Source organism: Alligator mississippiensis, chromosome 1 (genome assembly GCF_030867095.1).
Source record: "Alligator mississippiensis isolate rAllMis1 chromosome 1, rAllMis1, whole genome shotgun sequence".
Lineage (NCBI taxonomy): Eukaryota > Metazoa > Chordata > Crocodylia > Alligatoridae > Alligator > Alligator mississippiensis.
The window spans coordinates 119020958-119046375 of NC_081824.1; the positions used below are offsets into that span (position 1 = coordinate 119020958).

The 25418-nt window shown below is 41.9% G+C and overlaps 1 protein-coding gene and 1 non-coding gene across 3 annotated transcripts in view; one reads left to right on the top strand and one right to left on the bottom strand.

Annotated features, from left to right (window-relative positions):
- The first annotated feature begins 8009 nt into the window (after positions 1-8009).
- TRNAL-UAA (transfer RNA leucine (anticodon UAA)) lies at positions 8010-8092 on the top strand. The gene has a single exon. It is a non-coding gene; the product is annotated as a tRNA-Leu (tRNA).
- An 8516-nt stretch (positions 8093-16608) lies between these two features.
- IL20RA (interleukin 20 receptor subunit alpha) overlaps positions 16609-25418 on the bottom strand; it is a 44399-nt gene continuing 35589 nt past the window's right edge. For both annotated transcript variants that reach the window (XM_019479469.2, XM_014605513.3), the window contains exons 5-7: positions 22193-22337; positions 21481-21620; positions 16609-17848 (exon numbers count right to left, since the gene is read on the bottom strand). In XM_019479469.2, the coding sequence (XP_019335014.2) occupies positions 16898-17848; positions 21481-21620; positions 22193-22337 (1236 nt within the window). In that variant the 3' untranslated portion in view covers positions 16609-16897. The remainder of the gene's footprint in view (positions 17849-21480; positions 21621-22192; positions 22338-25418) is intronic.

Consider the following 25418-nt stretch of genomic DNA (forward strand, 5'->3'; position numbering starts at 1 on the left):
GCACAATACATTTGCCAATTATATTGGTTTTAAAATGTCCCTTGAGTATTGAAAGAAGGTCTCAGTAAACCCAGATGGCAGCAGTTTCCATTAAGAGCAACAACAAAGAGCGAATAAATACAATTTCAAAACCAGAGCCAACAGACCAATATGGTCATTTCAAGCTGTCCCATTGATTTGAATGGGAATTGGGAGCTTTTGAGACTTTAGCCTCTCCTATCAAACTGCTACCACAGCAATGTTGCATCTACACTTTTCAGAAGGTCTAGATCCCTATCTTTCCTTACAAACCTAGTGGAAGTTGGCAATGCTTCTTTAGCCTGTTAATTACAAAGGCTGAGAGCAGCTTCCTGCATGCCTTATGACTTGTACTCAAGCTATTTAATAATCCTGACCACCTTCCTTGAGGTCAGATACTGTCCATCTTGCTCTCTTTTTCAAAGCTGACTCGTGGAGCCTGCTCCAGCTAAGTTTCAACCATGTTGAACCTCAAATCAAGTTATTTTCAGTAAGATATAATTGGACAATGCTACAAGTACTAGAAAGAAAACAATAACATTAAATAGAAATAAACACATCTAGACAGATACTGAAAAAAGCTGGCCCTATGCTCTGGTTACACAATACTGAAACAAAACAAGCTTGAGAAAGAGTCTTTGCATCACCCTCAGCTCCCAAGGTACCCATCTGCTGCCTCCGACTTGCCGTGTATGTGAAAGTAGAACAAGAATTCCTCTTCCTTAGAGCGGAGGTGTGTCTATATACATTCAACTGTTAAAGTTGAATTAGAACGTGCTATTACATCATTCTCCACCCTCACCAAGATCAGACCAAAGCTGCTGGTGATTTTGTGACTATTAACTAGAGCCGCCTCTTGTTCTGTCCAGCCCTTTACAATTTAACATCAATCAACAGTTCTTAGGGATTCTCAGTCACTGGGTTCTCAATGGCTCACCTCAGTGTTAACTGAGAAGTTCCTCCAAAGCAGTAACACCTTACAATGATGAATATCTCACATCTCATACTTGGAGGAAAATGATAATATCAATGAAAAATTATCTAGCTGAGAGAGAGCAATTATAGCTAAAAAAAATTAAAACAGGCTTATACACAGGCCCGAAGATTTATTGCAAATCTAAAAGCTGGAGGTAATTGCTGTCTACCTTATTAGGGTTTTGAGAGATTAAATTAACCTTTGTAAAATGCTTTGAGAGTCCCAGTCGGAAGTTTATACAATGTTAAAAATATAATGATTAAAATGAGTCAGCGCACACAACAGGAGCCTGTGCTGTGCATGTGGTAATATGTTTTGGTTTTGAGTCATATAATCTGTAACCAGATGGCGTTCGGTGCCAAGAATGGTTCAAGGTTCTGCAATACCTTCACTTACATTTCCAGGGTGTATTTCTTGGGTGTAGGTTATTATTATAACAATAATATCAGCTATTTTATGGAAGGGCTAGATCCATGTTCAGAGAAGAGTAGGCAGCATTCACCCTGAGTAAAGTAACCTCTATTTAATTGCTGCAAAACACTTTCACAACCTATATTGCTAAAAACGCAAAACTGATGAAATGGGACAGGACAAAAATACACACCTGTAAGTCTCTAAACCCAGATGGGCAAGAAAGGCCTCTCCCTCGCAGAAGACACCCCTGGGAGAGGACCTCCTTCTGCAGAAGTCATCTCTGGGAAGCCCCAGGGCTTCTCTGTACCTCTTAGGAATGTTTGAAAGCCTTTGCATCTAACCTCCACAGTAGCAACAAGCAGCTGCTCCCAGGTTGATTTTGCCTCTCTTAAATTTTTGACCTCATGGAGCCATTGTGAGTTGTGGAGTGCCACTTCTAAGTGTTAGGGAAGGACAGGGAACGATTGCAAGACAGGGGAGAAAGAAGCACCAGCCTGACTCAGGAGTTAGCTGAAGCCATGGCAAACCTGTAAAGAAGTTTGGGCTGAGGGACTGGCAAACAAGTTTTCCCTTCTTTAATATCAAATGGCTTCCATACGCTCACATTTTCTTTTAACTGGTTGCAGTCAGTGAGAGTGGCTTTGTTAAAACCCTGTGCAGGTTTAATAGTTCATTTCCTACAGTCAATGCCTGACCCTGGCTGTTTCTTCCTTCGATGAACTGGGCTGGGTGATTGTGGGGGTGTGTAGCAGTAGCGTAGCCAAAGGCAGCGTGAGCCCCCAAAGCACCAGAGTGATGGGAGGCAGTAGAGGGGCATGCCAGAATAGAGGCAGAGGGGCTTGAGCTCCAGGCTTATTGAGCAAAGTGGGGACAGGAGTCCCTTCATTAGCCTCCCTTTCTCTTCCCACAGGAGATGCCACCAACACTCAGGTTAACCCTTCCCTAGTCCTGCAGCTGCTGCCAAATTATGAGCTTTGCATCACAGCTCACCATATAACTGTGTGATGGCTGCAGGGCTAGGGGAGGGTTAATTTGGCTGTTGGTGGTGACACCACCTCTGCAGCAGCAGCAGCGTCTCTCATAGGGTGGGAGATAGAGTGAGGCTGACCCTACCCTGACTCTGCTCCACCCAGCCAGAGCCTTGAGCCCCCTGCCTCCATTCCAGTATGCCAGGGTGCAAACCCTACAAGGTGTGCCTTTGATGGGTGGGAATAAGAATGAAGAACCATAGTTAGCCATGGCTATTTGCATGCTGGCTCTGTACAGTCCAAACTCTGGCATATATAGGAAAAGCCTGGAGTTCTCTTGCAGTTTGCTGTGGCTGAGTATGGCCACTGGGTAGGCACAAGCAAGTTGGTGAGCTGTCAAAGTGCAGCCCCACCCATGCTCCCTGCACTAGTCTGAGTGATAAGAGCCATCTTGTAACAATGGGTGCCAGGAAAGATTTTGTTTGCCAAAATTCACACTTATTTGCTTTGTTCCAGGCTGCAGAACAGGGGGGAGAAAATGGACAGGGGACATCATAGTATTGCAAGTCAATTGCCCATTGTATTTTTGAGCTGCATGAAATGGAATTTAAATACACAGCTCACTGTCGCTGCAGGAAGACAGGGAGGCATAATTTCATCATGAGATCATGTTATTACTGGAGTGTTTACCCTTTCTCCCCACTTCCCGTGTTATCCTGGGTCAGCTGATCTTTTTCTGAGGCAGGGGGCTTGAGTTCTCGTGTGAAGCCCTTGGCACAATGTAGACATTCTCCATGAATAATAGTGGATCCCTCTTCTTCAAGGAGATGCACAGAACTTTGTGAAAGCAAGGAGGCAAGACTATAACCAAAGACCACTCTCCCAAAGATGATCTAGAGTTATCTGGCATACTGTTACTGTAAAAAAGCAAGACTTCATGGGAAAGCTCTGGGCATATGTCCAGGAGGGTTACTCTTTGGCAGCTGGTGACAGAACTCAAAAAAGGAATTACTGACTACAGTCGTATGGCTTGGGCAGTGAAGGAGTAGAAGGCCTGCATGGTTCTGTCTGGCTGTAGTACTTATGAACACCACCAATTTTCCACAATGGCATCTCAGGAATTGGCCAGATGCACAAGGCTTTCTGCTTCTATACCTGCTTTTGCTTCCAGAAGCAAAGCACCACAGGCAACAGCTCTGCAGTTTCAAAGGGCTGCATTTGATTGAGCCATCGAGTTTAAACTAATTGCTGTGCTTTACAGCTAAATCCCATTTGAGTTTGGATTAGTCCATACTGGCAATCCATGGAAATATCAGCATTCAGACATTTCTGTTATCAGATCTCTCTTCCATGAACACATGGGAAAGGGACTGATTGGCACTGTGACTCAAGGGTCCTTTTGACTCTTTGCTGATAAAATTGCAACCTGGTATCTAAACTCCTTTCCGCTGCACAAGGTAGCAAAAGATTGGACAGGTTGGGGAACATTCCTTTCTCCCCAGCCACTTGCCAGCTGCAAAACTCTCATTCTTTGCCCAGCTGTTGTTTAACATGGGCATCCTACCTGGCAGCACATGTCAGTGCAGAAAAAACAGTGGCTTAGCTTAGAGAATTAATTAAAAGATTCCCTACGGCTGCTTCTGTTGTTAATTTGGAAGAAGTGATCTCAAATCTTGGCAGTAGAAACGCCCCCTTGTCTCCCTCAGTTCCCTACTGGCTTTGCTACTAATACATGACAGTACTTACCAGGCTGATAGCAAAAGGCCTGAAATGGGAGGATGTACCAGTGGCAGTCAGCATCCAACGGATGCTTTCCACCAGCAAGTACTCTGAATTTCCAACAGGGAAGAGGTTAAAGATGGTTCACTGATATAAAGCCCGGGATATGCCCTGCCTCCCTGCCCAGGATATCATTCTGAACAGAGTATTAGCCTTATAATCCAGGATCTAATAGTAAAGGACTTGAACTGTAGGCAGGCACCAGATCTGTCTGGCATATGGAAAAAGGTCTATTTGATTGTCCAGTTCTCCCAGCTCTCATGCTCAACTTTCCTTTGTATTAATAGCTGAAACACTAATGGGAAGAAGAAATAGTTACAGCTACCAGTCTTTCCGGGATCTGCCAACAATTCATAGTTCACTAAACATAAACATAAAATTATCTGCTTCTTCCTCCTCCACAGACATTATACCTATATTAAGCTTAAAACACTCTCCAAAAAGAAAAAAAAATGTATATACAAAGATTTTAACCAGGACTTGAGATTGATCTGATAATTACTGTTGGCAGGAAGTAACCACAGGCTTTTTTGCTACTCACTAGGGGCACAATTCAATTTTGCAGCATCTGTATTATGCAAGGCTACTAGAGCAGGGACAATTTCCTCCAGCTGATTCTGAAAGAAAGCAAGGATTAAGTTTTTCATTAATGACTCAGTTCAAGTCCTTCATGCAGTGTCAAGCTCCAGAAAGTCACAAGGTCACTGGGAAGGGAGAGAGCTCAGACAACTGTGCTCCATCTCTTCTCATCAAAAATCCACCTCACTTCACTCCATTACACAATGTTAAACCACTCTTTTTCCTGTTCATCAAAAAGCATCAAAACCTTCCAGTGGAACTAATACATATTTCACACACAGAGACATATAGAGACACACACGCATTCAAGGATAGGTTCAAATTCCTGCTTTCAATCGTATAAGAAATTTCATCCAGTCTGTTTTCCTTGTGTGGAAAGATCCTTAAGTATTGAAATTCTCTATGGGGTCAATGGCCTGTATCATCTTACTTGCATTTATTGTCTGTCCCCCTCCTCTCTACCCTCTGAAACAGTTTAACAGTTTTGTCTAGTACTAACTAGACAAAATGTTACACAGTACTAACGTTACACATTACACTGTTAAACTTCTCAAACGTTGATCTGCATTAATGTTAGCTTGAGTTTAGAGTAGTTACATGTTCAGGCGAGCAGGGGCCTTGACTTTGTCACTGATCTGCTGTCTGACTTCAGGTGTGTCATGCCACGCTTTTCTGTCCACTGCCTATGCCACTGTTTGGCCATTCAGGCCTTTAGATGCTGTTCAGGACAGGGAGTGTCATTCACTAGATGGGTTTGTAGAGTGCTTACTATAATAGGGTCCTAGCCTTCAGCCTTTTAGCCAGTACCGTATTATAATACAATAAAAAAAATAAGCTTGTTAAGCCAGGAACTCAGTCTTTGCTTGGATTTGTACAAAAGCTCACATAAAGGGGACTCATTCGAATAGGGACTACCTGCATTACAATGGTATTTGCAATATTGTGTTGACTGCGATGGGGTTTGAGGGGGTTTTCCACCTTGGAAAAGGGGATGTGGACTTCTGTTCAGAGGAACAGGTACTTGATGCTACCACGTCTGAGAGTAATGGAAACACAGAGAGTGGTACAGGAAGCAGAGAGCATGTTCTATGCCAAGGGGAGGAGATATTTCTCTCATTTGCCCAATTACATTTGGATTAAATTTCAGGGCAGTGTGGCTATAAAATGTCTGCAGTGTGGCAGCTGCTGAGCTAACATGTTAATGAATGTATCCCTTTAATAGTTACTTCATGAAAAAAATCCCTTAGAAAAACCAAATTGATGTCCTCCTCTCTACAGAAGTAACTTATCACAGTACCTTGACTTTGGAGAAGTGAAGTTACTGAAAAAATATTCTTGGTATGAAAGAAAAGACTGTTGAGACTATACTCAGGCTAAACAGCTCAGCTTTCTCCTAACTCAGTGCAGGTTCTCACGTCACCCATTGGAGGGTAGGCAGAGACAAGTAGTAATGAAATCAGATTGGATGAAACATGGCCATCTGTTGTGTATCTCAGTGATCAGAAGTTAGAGAATCAGCTAAATTCACAAAACCAGTGTCAATGAGATTTGCTCATGTGGTCCTTTAAATACATTTTTCAGGCACTCTGATGTTAGCGCTAGAGCAGATTGCTTGGCGATAAATGTTAACTGAATTACAAAAAGCAGGTCTGTCTTCTTATTGATGAAAAACACACCAGTAAAAGCAAATAAAACCAACCCACAGCTGTTCTGTCCTCTCAGTTGATTTTATTGCCATTTATTGGAATATTTGGCTTTTGATCAGAAATGTTCTTGTCACATCAGAAAAGAGGTTTCGTTGTTCACTAACCTGTGCCCACATGCCTTTCTGAGTTACAACATTAATTTTGGGAGGGAATGAGTGGTAAATGATTGCTAGGGAGGTACTTAAATCACATTTTTGCATTTTTCAGGGAAAGCAAGAAATCCCCTGCTTTCCCTGAAAACCAGGAAAAGTCCCGTTTGGGGTGAAACTGGCACAAAATCTCCTGGGGGAGGGGGGAAAAAGAAAAAACTTAGTGGAGGCAAGCAGCAGCAAGCAGGGAGCAAGGAAAAGTGCAGGAAACCTTCCCCAGCAGCACAGGGGCCCTGGGAAAGGTACAGGGTCTCCCAGCCAGGCTCACTGATCCAGCATGATGATTGGCACAATCACTGCACAGCGTGGGAGGCCAGGAGGATTTAAATCATGCAGCCCAGTGATCAGGATCCTTGGGAAGGCTGTGCAGACCTGGGAAGATTAAACTGAAGTGGTGGGAGCTGGTGAGGGGGTAGCAGGGAACCAGGAGCCTGGCACTCATTCTCTATGGGTCACCTGTGTCCCACAGCCATCCCTGCTCCCGATTCCCCTACCTCCCCCTGCCGGCTTCTGCCACTTCAGATTAGCCCCCTGCCCCTAGCAGGATTTGTTGTAGTTTTTCAGTAGCTGTTTTGGGGTGCTGAATGTACCCGTGGCTGCCAAAAAAAAAAAAAAGGAAAGAAATGGGGAGCGGCAGGGCCACCACCGGGCTCTTGGGCAATGATCGGCATGAGGGAGAGAGAAAAAAATGGTGGCCACCGGTGCAAAAAGCACCTTAAATTGGTGGTCACCAGCATGATGGCTACTTGAAAATAATCAGTGGCAAGCACAATTTAAGTAGATGCCTGCTGATCACCTCTCAATCTATGTCTGCCAATCTACATCTTTTCTCACATGCTGTTCAAGACAATGGGCTTTCATACTGCGAGGCCCCATGAAAGCTTCTGGAAACAATTCCAGTGGGAGAGACTGTTCTGTTCATATTCGGAACAAAACCATCGAAGTCTGCATCTCCTCCCTTTGTTATGCCTTTCATTAAAAGTAGGCCTTTTTCTGCAAGGGATGACTGCATCCCTGCCTCAGCCCTTGCTATCTCCCTGAAAGGAAAGCCCTTATCCTCTGTTCCATAAACCAAGAGTAGGTAGAAGTGGTCTGTGGCTTCCTTCTTGTTCCCTGGCAGGCTAGGGAAGGCAGTAAAAGGTCCTGTCAAGCTAAATGGTAGCAAAAGAAAACTGGTTTTCCTATGTACAATATGGGCATCAGGGAAAGACTTGTGAAGTAATCAGCAAATAACGGCACAGAAAGAAATGGAAGAACAGGATATGCAGGGCTTTACAAAGAAAAGCACAAGGTTTGTTTAGACCTTAAAGCCATTATTCCTGGCTCTGCTACTGAAGATACATATTATATGAATGCAATGAAATCACTTGTCTCTCTCACACCTCAGCCTCTCATCTAGGCAACTAAACAGAAAAATCTCACCAGGATGGCTGAGTGGTTAAGGTGTTGGACTTAAAATCCAATGGATATATGTCCACGTGGGTTTGAACCCCACTCCTGGTAGTTGCTGCTTTTGGGAACTGGGCTTATTTAGTCTAGAGAAGAGGAGAATGAGAGGGGATCTTAATAGCAACCTTCAACTACCTGAATGGGGGTTCAAAAGAGGATAGAGCTGCACTTTCAGTGATTGTGGATGACAGAACAAGGAGCAATGGTCTCAAGTAGCAAGCAAAGTTTAGGTTAGATATTAGGAAGACTTTTCTCCCTAGGAGGGTAGTATAACACTGGAACAGATTACCCAGAGAGGTGGTAGAAGCTCCATCCATGGAGGTTTTCAAAACCCAGCTAGACAAGGCTGTGACTGGGATAGTCTAGTTGGGGCTCGTCCTGTGTTGAGCATGGGGTTGGACTAGATGACCTCCTGAGGTCCCTTTCAGCCCTAACTTGCTATGATTCTAATGCAACCTTGCTTAGTGTTTGTAAAACATCTGGAGGTCCTCAGAGGGGATGTGTGATAGAAACTTAAAACAGCATTAAAAGCCTAAATAACCCACTGTGTATGGTATTTATTTATCAGCCTTCATGACAACTAGTGTGTCTTGAAGATGATTACTTTTTTTGACTCTATCACCTTAAGCATTCCTGGTGGGGGTTGATATTAATGCAGGACTCATGCCATTACTGGAAGGAAAGGTGACATATATCAGCCTTGAACAAGTAACCTCGAGGGGGGAATTTTCATAATAATAATAATAATTGATGGTATGACAGCTTATGGCTTTCACTGGCAATTTAGAAACCTTGAATGATTTTCATCATTGGTATTGTATCAAGCCATTGCTAGAACTGATTTTGGCCAATCAGAACAAAACATTTCTTCATGTCATTTTATGCTTTTATTGTAAGTCAGTACTGATAACTCCTGTTTATGGCAGATACTGTTGAGGATAAAGCAAGTCCTTGTTCAGGTCACTGATGCAAATGAGAATGGATTTTAGCACTATGTGTATCACTGCAATAGTCACAAGAGTAGGCTATTTTTCCTCAAGCTCCAGGGTCACTGGTATCATGAATGTTTAACTTTGACAAGGGAATAATTAACTGTCCACCCAGGGCCAGATCTAGACTGCTAGAAGGATACTCTGAGGCAAAAGGATACAGATCAGGGAGTCTTCCCTGTCTTGAATCTTTTCCCAGTTTCAGATACCCTAAAAGATCTCAGCCCATATGGACTATAAGCAGCACATGACACCCTGAAAGAGAAACAACAATATCATTTTATGGGAATCATGAGCTACAGCCCCAGGATGGAGCATAGAGACAGTCAAGCCAAGGACCTAGCCTAAGGAAGGAATAACAGTACTCTATTCTTCCAGCAGAATGGATACAGTGAGCTTAGCGGTGCAGAGAAAATCTATTCTTCTTTTGCAGAGGGAGTCTCATGGCTTGTATCAGAATTATTATTCTTTTCTCTCTAGCATTACTTTTCATGGCAGAACATGATACCAGGGAAAGGGAATTCCTACAATCCTCCTCAGCCTATGACAAGTTACATTTTACACCATATACATGACACATGTGATTTGCAGAGATTGAGATGTTTCTCTTTGATTGAATAGTCACTTCAGGAAAGGGAAAGGGAGATTTAAATTAAGAAGAGCGGGTCAGTGTCACCATGCTACATAAACTACCACCAGATTGCATACCCCTTAAGGACTGTTGTCTGATATCAAGTGTCAAGAACCCACATTCACTGCTATGTGATACTGAGCTCATGACAGTTGCCAAACTGCAAAGGCAAAGCATTAAATTCCATCCTTGTTCTTACATGATGCTGACATGGGGTGCATCCAAATTAATGTGCATGTGTGGTACTGCAGACCTGCTTGTGGCCCTGCAAACTGCACATGCCACGCATGCAGGAATCCCCGTGCGGCTAATTTACAGCACGGTGAGTTTTTTTGACACCAGGAAGTCCTAGTGTCAAAAACACCCACAGCAAAACAAACAAAACAAAACGGGGCCGCGCATGTGGTGGCAGCATGTGCCACCTGAAACTGGAGTCTGGCTGGCCAGAGCCGTGCACCCCCTAGCACTGTTTTCAGAATGGGAGAGGGGAAAGGGAGTGGAAGGAGCTTGTTCTGGGAGTTGCTGAGCCAAGTGGATAGATTGAAGCTCACCCCCCACCCCTTGGGGAGGGGCTCCAATCCACTTGCCCCATCACCCAGCACTGGCTGAACCCCAGACAGACCTCCCTCTGCTCCCTTTCCCCCCTCCCATTCTGAAGAGAGCACTGAAGCAGGGCCAAGCTGCAGTCAGATCAGCCCCACGTGCAGACACAAGTTACTGAAGGTGCTTCATTTTGGAGCATCTTCATCTGAACCCACAGGTGATTGGGCCCTTTTTAAAACGTTCTGCAGCCATGCATTTTGTGCAGTTTGCCAGATTGGGCGAAAATTGTCAATCCTGTCTGTGCCTTTTGAGTATATACTTTAGAAAGTTATATAGTCTTGATTTAAAGACTTCAGGCAATCGAGAATTTACACAAACACTTGCTAAGGAGTTACTTACACTCATTGCAAAAAAATGGTGCTTTTCCCAGTTGGAGTGTTTTTATCTTTAATCACTCAGTAATTGGGCCTAGATGTACCTCTGTTTGCAGGTTAAGGATTCCTCCGTCATAAATGACAGCATACCAGACTAACATGGCTATACTGCTTTCAGTGTCTGAGCTAGCTTGTTCACAGCTCCCTGGGGTAAGCCTTTTCAGGCATGTCCAGATGAGCACACAATTGCCTCTTGCAGCATCTCAAAGCCCTTTGAGATGCTGCAAGAGGCACTTATGGGAACAGAAAAACATTCCTTGCCCCTGCATATCCAGGTGTCAAACAATACCCCGGGGAAAAAGATTGGGTCAGGGCACGGTCCTGGATCTTTTCTCCACCCCGTTAGAAAAGGTGGCAAGCAGGTGGTTGCCCTGTTGACAGCGCTGGTGGTGTCTGTGGGAGCTCCCTGCTTACCGCTGCTGCCACGCTCCCACCACTGCCAGCACTGCTGTGCCCCCCCAGCCACCAGGGGTATGCGACATTCATGCAGGGGACCCAACCCTCCTAAGCATCCCCCACACCCCCAGTCCCCCCACACCTACCCACACACTGACTCACATCCCCCCATCCCCCTTCCCACCACCTCCTGCAAACCCCACATCCCCCCATCACACACCTACCATGTGATAAGGAAACCAAAAGCAAACATTACAACATATAGATATTTTGCATTTATTTTATTATGATGCTAGAGACACTGGTAGGCTTCCAAATGTCTTTAACATTGAAAATATAGCAATAAAATATTGCCCATCTGATCAGTCCCTCTCTCCCCCTCTGTCTTTTGTTCTAATTGTGGAAGTATGTAGATTTTGGGGTATTTTAAAAAGTGAATTTGGGATGCTGCTTCAGCAGTCTAGCTGACACAAGGGGCTAGTGTCCCCAGATACCAAGTGGCTGGACCTCAGAAGCTCCTGGGGGTAAGTAGCCCTGAGCTGCTGGCCAACACAGGTTTTTATACTGCTGGGGACAGCACAGGTGCTGCCCTGGGCTCTAGCTCCCCCTCGCTGCAGATCCGAGAGGAGCCAGGCAGGGTTATTTTGCCCCAAATGGCACAATTTGCTCCACAACAAACTGCATGTCCGGGCACATGTGCTGCAGCAAAAAGCCCTGGCTCAAATGTGCACCACTTCTATTTGAGCTGCTGCAAGTTCACATGCTTGCATGTGTGGACGTGCCCTTCATGGCTCTGCCTTGTGCTTTCTTGACAGACCTAGTATCAGTTTTACTAGTGCCATATGCAGGGGTCATACCACCCTCCTTGTTCCCACTGTTTTCCTGTTATTAGCTCTTTTAAGCAGAAAATTACATTAGATAGACAGAGTCTTTTGGTTTGAGTTGATATCTTTTATCAACTTGGAGGTGGGTTGATGTTTCTAGCAAGCTTTTGGATAATACAGTATCCTTTTTCAAGTTAAATGGAGTGCAGAATAGGGTGACTCCCCTGTGTATACCAGAGAGCCCGTCAGTACTCTATGCAAGTGGATATAGTAGTTGAACTGCTCTGATACCAATCATACATTCTGCATGGGGGTGAGGGGGGAAGGATTTTGTTTTTTGTGGGTTATGATATGGGTACTTGGTATGGTTGGGGTTTAGGCAGACTGTAGTGAAGAAGATAGCTCATTTCTCTGTTCAGTCCATGATTTTTTATGTCCAGAGTGGTGATGAAGTTGAGTTCATTGGGCACATCTTTTGAAGGTGTTTTGTAGATTTCCTTTGAGGATAAAGACTGAAAGATCTGACAAAGTGGTCATTTGGGGAGAAATGTGCCCCTACAGGCAATTGTGGGTTTCTGGCTTTGATGGATTTCCTGTGTGCATTCATCAGTGACCACAGTCTATGCATATCTACTTGCATAGACTACTGACGGATTCCTAAGTATACATTGGGGAGTCACCCCCCTTCTGCACTTCACTAGCTTGAAAAAGCATACTGTGTTATCTGAAAGCTTGCTAGAACCATCAACCCACCTCAAAGTCCGTCTAATAAAAAATATCTTGCTGGGATCCTTTGACCCTAGCTGACTTCGTGCTCCTGGGGCAGGGGGCTGGACTTGATGATCTTTGAGGTCCCTTCCAGCCCCAACATCTATGAAATCTATGAAACATGAACCAAAAGACTGTCTATCATATAGCCTCAGACCTATACAGCTCACCCCAAAAGAAAATTACATTAACCATTCATATTCAGTTTGCAATCTCCAATGACCCTTGAATCATTTTCAAGTCAGCAGTTCCTATGATACAGCCCCCCTTTCTGTAAGCACGGCTTCAATTCTTTTTTTCTAGATATATAACCTTACTATTGACTATCCTGAACTGATTAAGTGAAATTAAGCAAAATTCTGTAGTAAAGACTGATCCAAATGAACCAGTTCTTTCACAGCTTGGATCTTTCAAGTAATTGATAATCAGATGTCATTTAAAATCTTGTAGGTGCAATTATTTTTTCAAGTGAACGTATTTTTCTTCTTGCAGATGATGCTGGTTCAATGAAAATATTTGGAAAGCCTAACCATTTTGATTTGAGTCCATTAAAATAATTTTGGGCAATTAGAAAATTTTAGGCCAATCTATGCGATTCCTTGAGGATGTTAAAAATATCAGCAACAATTTACTGCTACTGCATTGATGCAAATTGGCACAACACTGTTTTGAAGCTTGCTAGCTCCAGAACGTAATGAAATAGCCTGAAATGCCTTGAAATGAGAAAAGAAATATAATTTGTTTCACTCCTATTTATGATTTTCTCAACTTCGTTGCCTGACTCACCTTAGGAAACTTTAAAAATAGTTTTAAGAAATAGGAAAGAGTTAATTTGTCATGATTGATATTATAAACTCTCAGCTAGAATGGAAAATCAGCTTGAAAGGAAATAATAGTGAGGGTGCTGCAGAGATATTTGGCTCAAAAATAGCTTCTGCAATACAAAATATAAATTGCACATACAAACAAAAATCTGTGATTGCATGAGTCTCAAAATACTGTACCATGAATATGTGTAACAAAGAAATGCAAAGCCTTCCTAGGTTTGTTTTAGCTTTTTAGAGAGGAGGCAAAACTTTATAACTTAACCATAACTCTATGCAAACAGACATTATCTGCTGAAGAACAGTCTGTCTTGTTTTATTAAGGCGACATGCCTATTTCTTAGCTGTTTGTACAAAACGAGTCTTGTACACGTGCTTTGCAGGCTATTTGAATAAGGGGAACAACAAAATTGTTGCAAAAGCAAAGTGTGAATGAAAAAAACATAACAATGAATGAAGATGAGGAAAAGATTGTCCTGCAGCAAGATGCTTATAAGCAGCTCAGCCTTGGTGAAAAAGGAGATCCTGTTGAGATTGGGTTACAATGTGTAAGAAACTTTATGGGTAGCAAATACTAGGTAATAAAGGGCTCTGTAATCTAACACAGAAAGGCATAGCAAGAAATAGTTGGAAATTAAAGCCAGGTAAGACTCAAATTTGAAATAAGGTACAGACGTATTTGTTCTCGATGTGAGGGCAATTAACAATTGGAATTAATTACCCGTGCAAGGGGTGGATTCCCCATCTCATGACATCATTGAAACAAGACCAGATGACTTCTTGGGAGAGGTACTTTCCTAAGAATATTAATTAATGAGCACAATAGAAGAGTAATGAACTTCCTCTAAACAGTTCATAGAATTTCATTAGACCAGTGTTTCTTCACCGGTGGGTTATATGATTTCCTAATGGTCACAAAAGGCAATTGGGGGTTGGAAGATGCTGAAAGTTTTATTACAATTTTAAAATAAAGAAAATATCCATGAAAACTTTAAGAGGCTACAAAGCTACATGCAAGCATAGCAGTTGCAGTAGTAGGTATTTTGCCCTTTTCGGCTACATATCCATGAACAGGGGCATGCAATTCCTGTGGGGAATAAAGCAGTGGCACACATTTGAGCAGCTGCTTTTTGCTCTGGCTCATGCCCCTGCATGTGGGGTTAGTGTGGAGAAAAATCTCCGGCTGGGGTAGAGAAGGCAGGGGCCTGGGAGCCTCCCAGGGCTCAAGCAGTGGCAATGTGGATGTGCAGAGCCTAGTCTACAGCCAGAAAATAGCTTTGACCAGCTATTTTGGCCACGGTTTTGTGCCATGCATGCTGCTGCCAAGTACACTGCCCCACTTTTCCCCCCCCCATTGTGTTTTTTTTATTTTCCAGTATCTAAATTAGGAGCCACGCTGCAAATATGCAGCATGGAGAACCAAATCATATGCATGGAGTGTGTTTTGCGGCATCTCAAAAGCCTTTGAGGCACCACAAAAATGCACGTGCATGCATATGTGGATGCAGCCTTCTTGTCCAAGTAACCCTCTCAAGCCCTGTATAGCTTTAAATTTCTCTGTAAGGCTCTCAAAACACATGTCTGCAAATAAATTATACAGGCCTAGCCTTGGTAGCATTGATACTTGATAGTAAAATATAGGGGACTGGAAACACTCTACTTCAAGTACTTCAAGAGGTGCCAACTTGAAAAGATGGAGAAATACTGAAGTGATCCGCTGGTTCTTTTGATTTCAAAGGGTGGCTAGATGAGTATAATGCTAACCTGTGCACTGATTAAGCTGTGTAACAGGAAATCCTGATTAGCAGAGAAAGATATTGAAAAGGCCCTGCTTCAAAAAGTTACTTGAGCATGTACCTCATTTTGAGCATGTGAATATGATTAAAAGGTTTTGATGACAAAAAAGAAAGAAAAAAAGATCTCTCTTTGTAGACGTTATTGATGTTGGAAAAAAATAACATTTTTTCTTTAACTATAAGGTCTTACTGAAAAATTTCAGTGAGCTTTAATAACTTACTATTAAAATGTTGTAGAGTTTTACCCCAATAAGTTAATACTGCAGGCATGAGAAGAAAAAATGAACTTGTAGTTAAAGCACTGGACAAGAAAATGAGGTACAGTTCCCAGTTCTTCTGCAGATTTTCTGTGTAGCTTTGGTAAGTTATTCAAAATTTCTTTGTTCTTCAAACTCGCCCCATGAGTAAAATAAAGACAGTAAGATTTCCTTTTTCTTACCCTTTGTCTTATTAGATAGTAAGAATTTTGGCAGAGGAACTGTCTCTCACTGTGTATTTGTAACTAATACAATGGGGCCCAGATCTCAAATGGGGTCTGCATGAGTTTCTGTAAAATAAATAACTGTACTAAATATTAGTTATGGAATACTAATAATATACAGTGGATTACTGTTAATTCCTACAAAAAATTACCCTCTCCCACCTGTTCTCTGGAAAGACTTGGTTGCAGAGGCTGTATTAAATCCCAATCTAATTCCCAAGGAAGTGTTTTAAATGCCATCAGTGGGAATTGAAATGAGTCTTTATATTACTTGAAAGAAACCTGTGGAGCCCATGAGAATTCTTGTGGCAGAAGACACCACAGGCTCTCTTTCTGCTCTTTTCCTATTTTCATTGATACCTACCTTTCATAAGCACAGTGAAGAAAACTTCCTAATAGTCTCAAAATAACTGTTTCTGAGCACAGATGATTTGTTTTAATGTGTATTACACAGAGATAATCCTTAAAGAAAATAGCTTTTTAAAATCAACAGCTTAAAAAAGTACATAATCCCAGTAAAAACCCAGCCTTGGGGTCAGCCCTGGTACAAGTTGCTGCAATTCCCAGCAAAAGTTTCTAGGTAAAACTCAATAGTGATATAAATAATAGTAGATTTTGTACATCAGCCCTTGGTTATTCAGCTGACCACAAATACCAAGTTGGAAGATAAATGCTGCCACATTTATCATCATCACATTTACAGGGCAGCTTTACCTCACTATCTCCTCCTTTGCTTGGTTGGAATAAAACATGTTAGTTTAATTGTGAGGTCTTTTTGTTTCTTTGTCTTAGATACCATAAGTACCTCATGACAGCATATATAAATGTTTCAGGGGTGTAGGTTGTAGCCGTGTTGGTCTAAGGACATAGGCAGACAAGGTTCCTTGGGTGAATTTGATATCTTTTATTAGACCAACCCACATGGTTGGAGAATAGTTATTAAGCAAGCTTTCGGGTTCAAAAACCCTTTGTCAGGCTAAGGAAGCTTCAGCAGTTGGTGTGTGCTCTTCCTGGATGGAATGAAAAGTAAAGAAGCCAGAGGCTGGGCTGGGGAGTTAGTTGCCAGGCAGACTGTAATGTATCAAAAATCCAATGTCTATGTTTAGTCCCTGATCTCTAGTATCCAGCAGGTTGATGAAATGGAGCTCATTTTAAGATCTTTAAAGACTCTTCTCAGTCTTCCATTTTTACATGCAGTCCCCATTGTTCCTTAAATTTTTGGAGGTATATTTCTTGGTCCTCTGAGGGCTCATCAGATACCTGCCTCTCATACAGTCTGGACAAAAGCCCCTCTTTTGCTGGATCATCACACTTTTCATGTTCAAATATTTCTTCACAAGCATCATTTTCAAAATTGGACAAACTAGATATATACAGTTTTCCAGTATGAGGATCCCAGTCTACTAATATAGTCTGTTCATCTTCCTTTTTTACATCCTCTATCACCATTGGGTCCTGGGGGCCCTGGCTTATTGTACTTAAGTGAGGAAATGGTAATTGTCCTGATTTTTCAGTACCCAAGTTTAGCAACTCAGTTGCTGTCTCAGCGGATAGCTCCTCTGGTGTATTACATTTGAGTTCTTTTAATATCTGCACTGAACAAGTGTCTGTAGTCCTTTCATTAAGTTGGGGACAGTATGGCAGTTTTGTTTTATCAAGGTTCAAGTCATCCAATGTAATCAGGGGCTTATTTAGCAGTTCCCCTAGTGCAGAAGATTTCACTTTCACACTGAGATCCTCCAGTTTCTGCATAGAAAAGAGGTCAGCAGGCCTCACATCACGTTCATATTCTATGACCTCTTTATTTCTTTGACCCAAAGTACAGTGGTTGCCAACTTGGCCTTGGCATGGCCAGTTCCCATCTTGGTCACAGTTGGGTAAAATTTTTACTCCTTCAGAAGAATCAACCAAGTGTTTCAAGAGCAACCCTTCCTTTGGAGGTTTATTATCAGGTCTGTTTTCATCCTGGATGTTATAGTATTTGCAGCTGCTCCTGCCCATTAAGTTAATGGTTTCCTCAGAAGCCTTGTTCTCATCCACAATATTAATGGTGATGAAGTTGACCACCATTTTTTCAGTTGGTACAAAAACATTTTCATCACATTTATTAGTGTACTTCAATACCTGGAAAGGAAAGACATTTGATTTAAAAGAAATGTAATTAAGATATTATCTAACTGAAACTTGCACTGCATCTATTTTTAAAATGTATGATTAGTTTTATTATATTGTTAGAAGCTGGGTCTTCATTTTGGGTTCCAGATGATGAAAGTAGTTCTCTGTACCTTCAATTCCCACTTCCTTCACATATTTTTCTATTCTAGCAGGAGCAGGCCCATATAAGCTGCTACATTTTTCCTTCAACAACACCCCAAGACCAATCATTAGTTAGAGCAGGTGAGCTAAAATTTTCTTTTGGTTATTCCATGGCACACTGGGGTGACTTCTTGGAAGTTAACAGAGTAATCCTGCTATAACTGGCCACGTCTATGTAGGTGTTTAACTGTGGAGTAGACTAATTATCAGAGATCTGGCTTTTTCTGTTTGCCATGTAAAAATGTGGTAAAACTCAGATTTTCTCATTTTAAGGAGAAAAACTCAGAATCCTTCCTTTAAAGGAGAGAAACACGGAAAATGGTGGATTCCCCCTTGCAGGCTGGCAGAGTTCCAGCCTGCAAGGTGCTGGGGGGAACGGGAGGAGGGCGGTCAGGCAGGGGGTGCTGCACATGGCCGCGGGGCAGCCTGGAGAGCAGCTCCCGCACATAAGTCTGGTGGGGGGAGGGAAAGGAGGCCCCTCTCATGAGGGAGGGAGTTAAGTAGGGCTGGGGTTGCTGCCCAGCTGGGTTGGCATGTGGGGCTTGGGGCCAGAGTGTGTGGCTGCATGGCCTAGTTTGGGAATGAGACAGAGACACAGGTGGCTTGTCTGGGGGATGATGAGGAGGCTGGCTCCCTGCTGCTGTGCATACTCCTGGGGAAAGGAGGGGGAGAAATCAGGGGCACATGCTCTGATGGGAGCAGCTCTGATTTTCCATGATAAAACTCCCCAAATCAAAGGCCAAAATGTCTAGGCATTTAGTATTTATTTTATTATAGTGATTGAGGCACTGGTAGGCTTCCTAATTGCTTTATAATTGTAAATATATCAATAAAACATTAATTGATACCTATATATTAGTGGTGTTTCATTTTAATCCTGGAAAAATGCAGATTTTGGGGTTTCAATAAGAGAACTACTTAATTTTTCTCAGAGACTTTGAAATGTTTAAACAGAGAAAACCAGGACCCCTCATAACTAGTTGAGGAGTAAACTGACTACATGTGAAATGGTATTAGGCTACAGTAAACTAATTAATGCTGCAGTAAGATAGTACTGTCAGGGAATTCCATCTGCTGGAATTAAACACATGCATAGATGCTGACCACGGGCATAAATTGTGCCTGGACAGCCCAGCCAGCTTAGCCACAAGGCAATGCACTTTTAGCATCCTCATGCCCTGGCCAGCCTCTCTGCTGCCTGATGCCACCGCCTGGAGCCCCAGGCTGAGTGGCCCTGGTATAAACTGCACCACCCTGGTTCAAATTGCTGTTGTATAGATGCTGCTCCTGGGAGTAGTTTACTCCACCTCAACTGCTCTGAAGTTTATTGCTTTGAATTAATAGCATGTGTAGACGGACCCAATAACTACTGTACAGAATCTGGTCGAGACTATTAAACCAATGGAAAAAGGAACTGTAACTTGAACTCAGACTCTTCTCCTCCCTGCCCCCCAACCAATCCAAGGGCAGAATCATTTAGAAAACTACCATTTTAAGGTGAAGTTCATGCAGACTTTAGTAATATCAGAGGAAGTTGTGGGTAAGTAGATAAAATATACAACAGACTGTCTACAGTACGGATTCTACAATTAGCTCTACTGCAGACTGTGTTGCTGACCCTGAGACTAACCACTTTGCCTCTATCTACATTCATTTTTACACTTGTAAAATAGAGATCATAACAGTTATCTACTCTGAAGAGTATTTATTTGAGGCTCAATTTGCCCAGCAGTGCTTGAAAATGGATACAAAATTTTCTGATGGGTGGTGCTATAGAAGTATTATTTATACAATATCTGCACTTAAAGTTGAGAGCTATTTCCTGTTTTACCAGCACATTTAAAGAATCTCTTTTAAATGTCTTCCAGAATGGAGTCACCTTTATAAGCACAGCCTCTGTAAATTCTGTGCAATGAGAGAGGAAGAAAAAGGCAAAGCTGGGAGCTGACTTGTTGTTGACATAAATTTGTAGCATTTTGATAATCATTTTAGCATAGTTTTTTTCCAAAAGTTGTCAATAATTTTTTCCAATTCCAACCTAAGACATCTTGGTTATTCCACTTCCCAGTGCCCACAGACTGCCAATCATCTTGTAGACGTGGGGAAATTAGACACATTTTCATCTGTTGTCTAAGCAAGGACATGAATCAAAAGATGGACATGAAATTGCAGCTTTTACAATGAAAATGAAAAAAATTAACAGTCCTAATGAAATAAAGAAGATAGATAAAATTAATAGAAGTAATAATACAACAGACTCGATGTGCTGGGTGGCAGATGGGGCACAATGGATGAGAAGATGAATCTTTTACAGGGTAATCTAGTGACAGGGGGAGGGACTGGAATAGCTGTATTCCAAAGGCAGCACAGTAGCTGCTGTCCACCTCCTTCTGCATCTTCTAGAGGGATGAATCTCCATGAATTCCTGTGAGACGCTGCATGCTCCACCACCACACCTGCCACAGGCTGGCATTTTTTAAGAGAACCAGCCAATGCCTCCAAACACTTCACAACATTCCCTGTTGTGCAGAGTGGGCTAATGTCACAATCAAGTCTAAAGTATTTATTTATATTTTTATGATGGCACAAATGTGTTTGAGCAACCACCTAGAGAAGTTTTTGGATAGTTTGTTTTTAATCACTTATAAAGCAAAAATGACACCTCACCCTTCTCTGATTCTTTTAAACGTTTATCTTGAAAAAACAAACTAAAATCAGGAAGACAAACGTATAACTATTTCTACTTTGAAATCAACTTTGAACAGTATAGCACACTTTGGTAGAATAATATTGCACAGTATTCAAAAATCTACAAGAATCCAAAACTGAATAATCTGCCCAGCTCAGATATATGATATCCTTCAGAGACATCATTAAAAAGCAAAGTAGACTTGTACCTCATAAAAGGCCACCAGAACTTCAATATCCATTTTGGTTGAGAGATTTTGCATCACTTAATTATCTCTCCTTTTAGTGATGGATGAATTCAATTAACAATTTTCACTCACTGAATCCTCTCCAATGCTTCTTCATGGGTAAATGTAGAAAGGACGAGCCAGCTTCTTAATGCCATTTGCCTCAGTGCACCTGAGACCCTGCTTATGACAACGCCCCTTTCCAAGACTAAGGAAATTATTTCATTTTGATGTTTATTCTTTTTGGGTATAATTTTAGGGAAGAATACCAGATAGTCATGCTTAAGAGGCGCAGCTGTTGATCTTAGCCTTCTGTATTTGCCATTTTTAATATTCCTTGTGTGATGTTCTTTTCTTGCTTTAAGTGGGATTTTATCTTGAAATACAAAACCTGCAGGCAGGCTACAATGTGCCCCCCACCCCCTGTTCCCTCCTTCCAGGGTTGTAGTAGATTAGCATGGTTCTGATGAACTGCATTGTAAAATGGCAGGAGTAGGACCCCAGTAAGAAATGAAAACTGCTTACCAGGTTTGCTGGGTGCTTTTGTTTGCTGACATGAATATACCTGTGTACAACATAGTATGTCATTGAGAGAATGAAGGCTGTCAGAATGATGGGCAGGATATATCCAAATACGACTGTTATGGCATGTTCTGCATTTGGGTCTGTTAATAAAACAACAGATTGCATTATGTTGCTTATTTATAAATCTCTTCATTAGTCACAGGTACCCACTGCATTTGCTGTTCGACTGTGCAATCTGAATGTACTGGATCTACGATTCCTAGCATTTGCTGGGGATTAAAAAGGTGACATTCTATAGTCCAACAAGAAATTAAAAAAAAACAAACTAAAAAAACCCCTCAAAAACCCCACAGAGCCACTAGGATTGTACTGAGATTTTTGTGCAGCTAGGGGTGCCCAGGGGAAACAGCCTGCTGTCACAGTCCTTTCAGGTGCGCCTCAGTCAGTAGGGCGAGGGCTATTCTGCAGGCAGGGGAAAAACATTTGGGGATTTTCATTAGCTGCAAAATGGATTAAAATCTTGTGGGTGAGAAAAAGAGGAAGAGATTATTTTAGTTTTCCAGTCCAAAAAAAAGTGTTCCTTTCTTTTGGCATCCTAAGAAATTATTTGCTGGTACCCTGTCCTAGAGATGTCCTTGTTTGATCCAGGCGTAACAGTTTCAAAATTAAATCTAAATTCCGTTCTCTGAATATTATGCTGAATGGTACATACCTTTCAGAGTTGCAATGCAACTTTCTTCTGAAAATCCACTAAACAAACGAGGTATTCGAACATGTGTCTGCACGCTGATGCAGTAAACTGTATTGGATTCTAACCTGGGCACAATCAACGTGTTGCTCTTAATGGAAAACCACCACTAAAAGAAAGAAAATGATATTTTCCATTTAGCTCTTAAATTGACAAGGGATTTCATATTTAAAAAGATATAAAAACTAGCCATCTTGGCTGGAGAGACATTCTAACCATTACCACAAGCCGCTTCAAAAAATGTAAATTATTGCCATTTTTCTGAATGTAACCGAAAACGGCATTTGTTACTAGATCAAATCCTCTATTGATATTTTCTCCTCTCTTCAAGATGGTATACCAGAACAGTAGTATTAGTAATAGTTTATTTACAGCTTTTGCCAAAACAATACAGTAATATGAATAAAAATTAAATGCAATAAAATAATAACATTTATTAATATATAATTTTTGCTAAAAACATACAGTAAGATAATCCATTCTACCAGTTTACACAAAATTAAAACAGAACACAGTGCCTGATAAAATGAATGAGTGCACAACAAAACAGGAAACCGCTATCTGATTTTGGCCCTTATTTTTTGAGCAATGGTATTAGGCCACAGTAAACTAATTAATGCCACAGTAAAATAGACAGTACTATCTTATGCCAGAGTGATTTACTGCAATTAAACCTACACATAGTTGCTGACCATAGACAGCCCAGCCAAATTGTGCCTGGACAGCACAGCCAGCTTAGCCGCAAGGCAGTGCACTTCCGGCATCCTCATGCCCTGGCCAGCCCCTCTGCTGCCTGATGCCACCACCTGGACCCCCAGGCTTAGTGGCCCTGGTGTAAACTGCACCACCCTGGTTCAAATTGCTGTTGTATAGATGCTGCTCCTGGGAGTAGTTTACTCCACCTCAAACTGCTCTGAAGTTTATTGCTTTGAATTAATAGCATGTGTAGACGGACCCAATAACTACTGTACAGAATTTGGTCGAGACTATTAAACCAATGGAAAAAGGAACTGTAACTTGAACTCAGACTCTTCTCCTTCCTGACCCCGCAACCAATCCCAGGGCAGAATCATTTAGAAAACTACCATTTTAAGGTGAAGTTCATGCAGACTTCAGTAATATCAGAGGAAGTTGTGGGTAAGTAGATAAAATATACAACAGACTGTCTACAGTACGGATTCTACAATTAGCTCTACTGCAGACTGTGTTGCTGACCCTGAGACTAACCACTTTGCCTCTATCTACATTCATTTTTACACTTGTAAAATAGATCATAGCAGTTATCTACTCTGAAGAGTATTTATTTGAGTCTCAATTTGCCCAGCAGTGTTTGAAAATGGATACAAACACGATTTGGCCCTTATTGTTTTGAGCAAGTAAGGAAAATTAACCTAAGGAGTAAAGAACAAGCTCCAAAGTGTTAGAAGCCAGTTTGAGAAGCCAGTTTGTTTATTTCTTCTTTAATGCAGTATTTAAAGTTTCCTATTAATAGTGAGATCCATTTTTTTCTTATTTCTTCAAATAACAAACAAGACCACGAACAGTGATTTAAGTCATCTATCTTCTTCCCACAAGAATATATTCTGTCTGACACCATCTGCCCATGACAACTGCGGATCTTGTTGGAATAAATCTCAATCTTGTGAGAGATTGATCTTTCATTGTTTGTAGTTCTGCACCACTAGGCCAAGTGGCTATGTCCAGAAAAGCATGGCCATGTGGCCACACACTGCTCATTCAGGTGTTTTCTTGCACTCCTACCTTGCAGCATGGAGCAGTTTTTTGACCGCAGGAGATCCTGGGGTCAAAAAAACCTGTGCAGAAAAAAAGTGGGGCAGTGCATGTGGTGGCAGTGCGTGCTGCCCAAAACTGGAATGCTCCAGCTGCTGGATAGGCTCCCTGCTGCAGGAGTCCTGTAGCTGCAGCTCCCCAAGGCCTCCATCACTCCAGGTAAGGCTGCCGGGGCCAGCATAGTTGCTGGCCCCAGCATCTCCTACCCCATCCAGGCTGCTGCATGCCAGAGAACACATAGATAGCATGCGTATTCCTAGGGAAACAAACATCCATGCTCATGTAGATGCAGCCAATGAATACTTTAGTAATCTTAAAAAAATGCTAAATTCAAGACAGTCTCACTGCCAGTATATCTGTCTGCATGATGGCATCTTTAATTTTTAAATTGATATCTTGTTTATATAGGGGAAATATTGGGTCAGTGACTCTCAGTACATTTCCCAGGCCATTGTCTGAAGGAGAATATAGATGTTATTTAACCATAATACCAGGGTTTCTTTGGCAAAAGAAAGGCTGCTAGAAGACACTTCTTAGGGTATCTCATAGATGTAAAAGATCTAATTTTCAAAGAATAGTTGAAATTTCTTAAATGAGCTAAAGCGCTCACATTTATCAATCCAGTTTCAGAGCTGGATATAAGGCTTTCCATATCTCCCCTTACCACCTGTAGAATTAGGCAGAGATAAAAGCTGCCTTAAAAAGTAGTTTGAAATCTTTTCAGTTTTGGGGTGGACTATAGGGTCAGCACCCCACGATTCTGCTCCATACAGTAATATGGACTCTACCTTGGCTCTATAGACCTTTAGTCTTCCAGAACTGCTTTTCTGCCATTCTTATTGTAAGAAGGTAAAACTCCACCTAAAGCTCGTTTTGCTCCACTATTTATATTTTCAGTGTGCTTATTCCAGCTCAGATTTTTGTTCAAATAGATTCAGAGGTTTTTAAAAGAAGACACCACCTCTAGCTTTTTTTCTATAAAAAACAAACTTGTTTCCCACTTTCATTCCCCAAAACCAATAACTTAGTGCAATAGTGCTGAAAAAGCACTTAATAACTTTTGGAGGTCTATTTGTGATTATGACATTATTAACACATCACTGGCATCAAGCAAGACAGGGTTAGAATAATTCAAAATCATGGGTGCATAGAACTGATTCTCTATTAGTGTTTGGTTTTAGATTGTTCAGAAGTAGCAAAGCAAGAAACATCCTTGTCATACCCCTCTCTTAGTTGGGAAGCTATTGGATAGGATGCTGCCAACCTTGTAGCACACCCTAGATTAGGGATGGGCCAAATGACAGATCTGGCTGGTGGCCAGACTCCATTTCCCAGCAGCCCCAGCCTGCATCCCTGTGACTGGTTTCCATAGAGGCCCCAGGAAGGGCAACACTGTGAC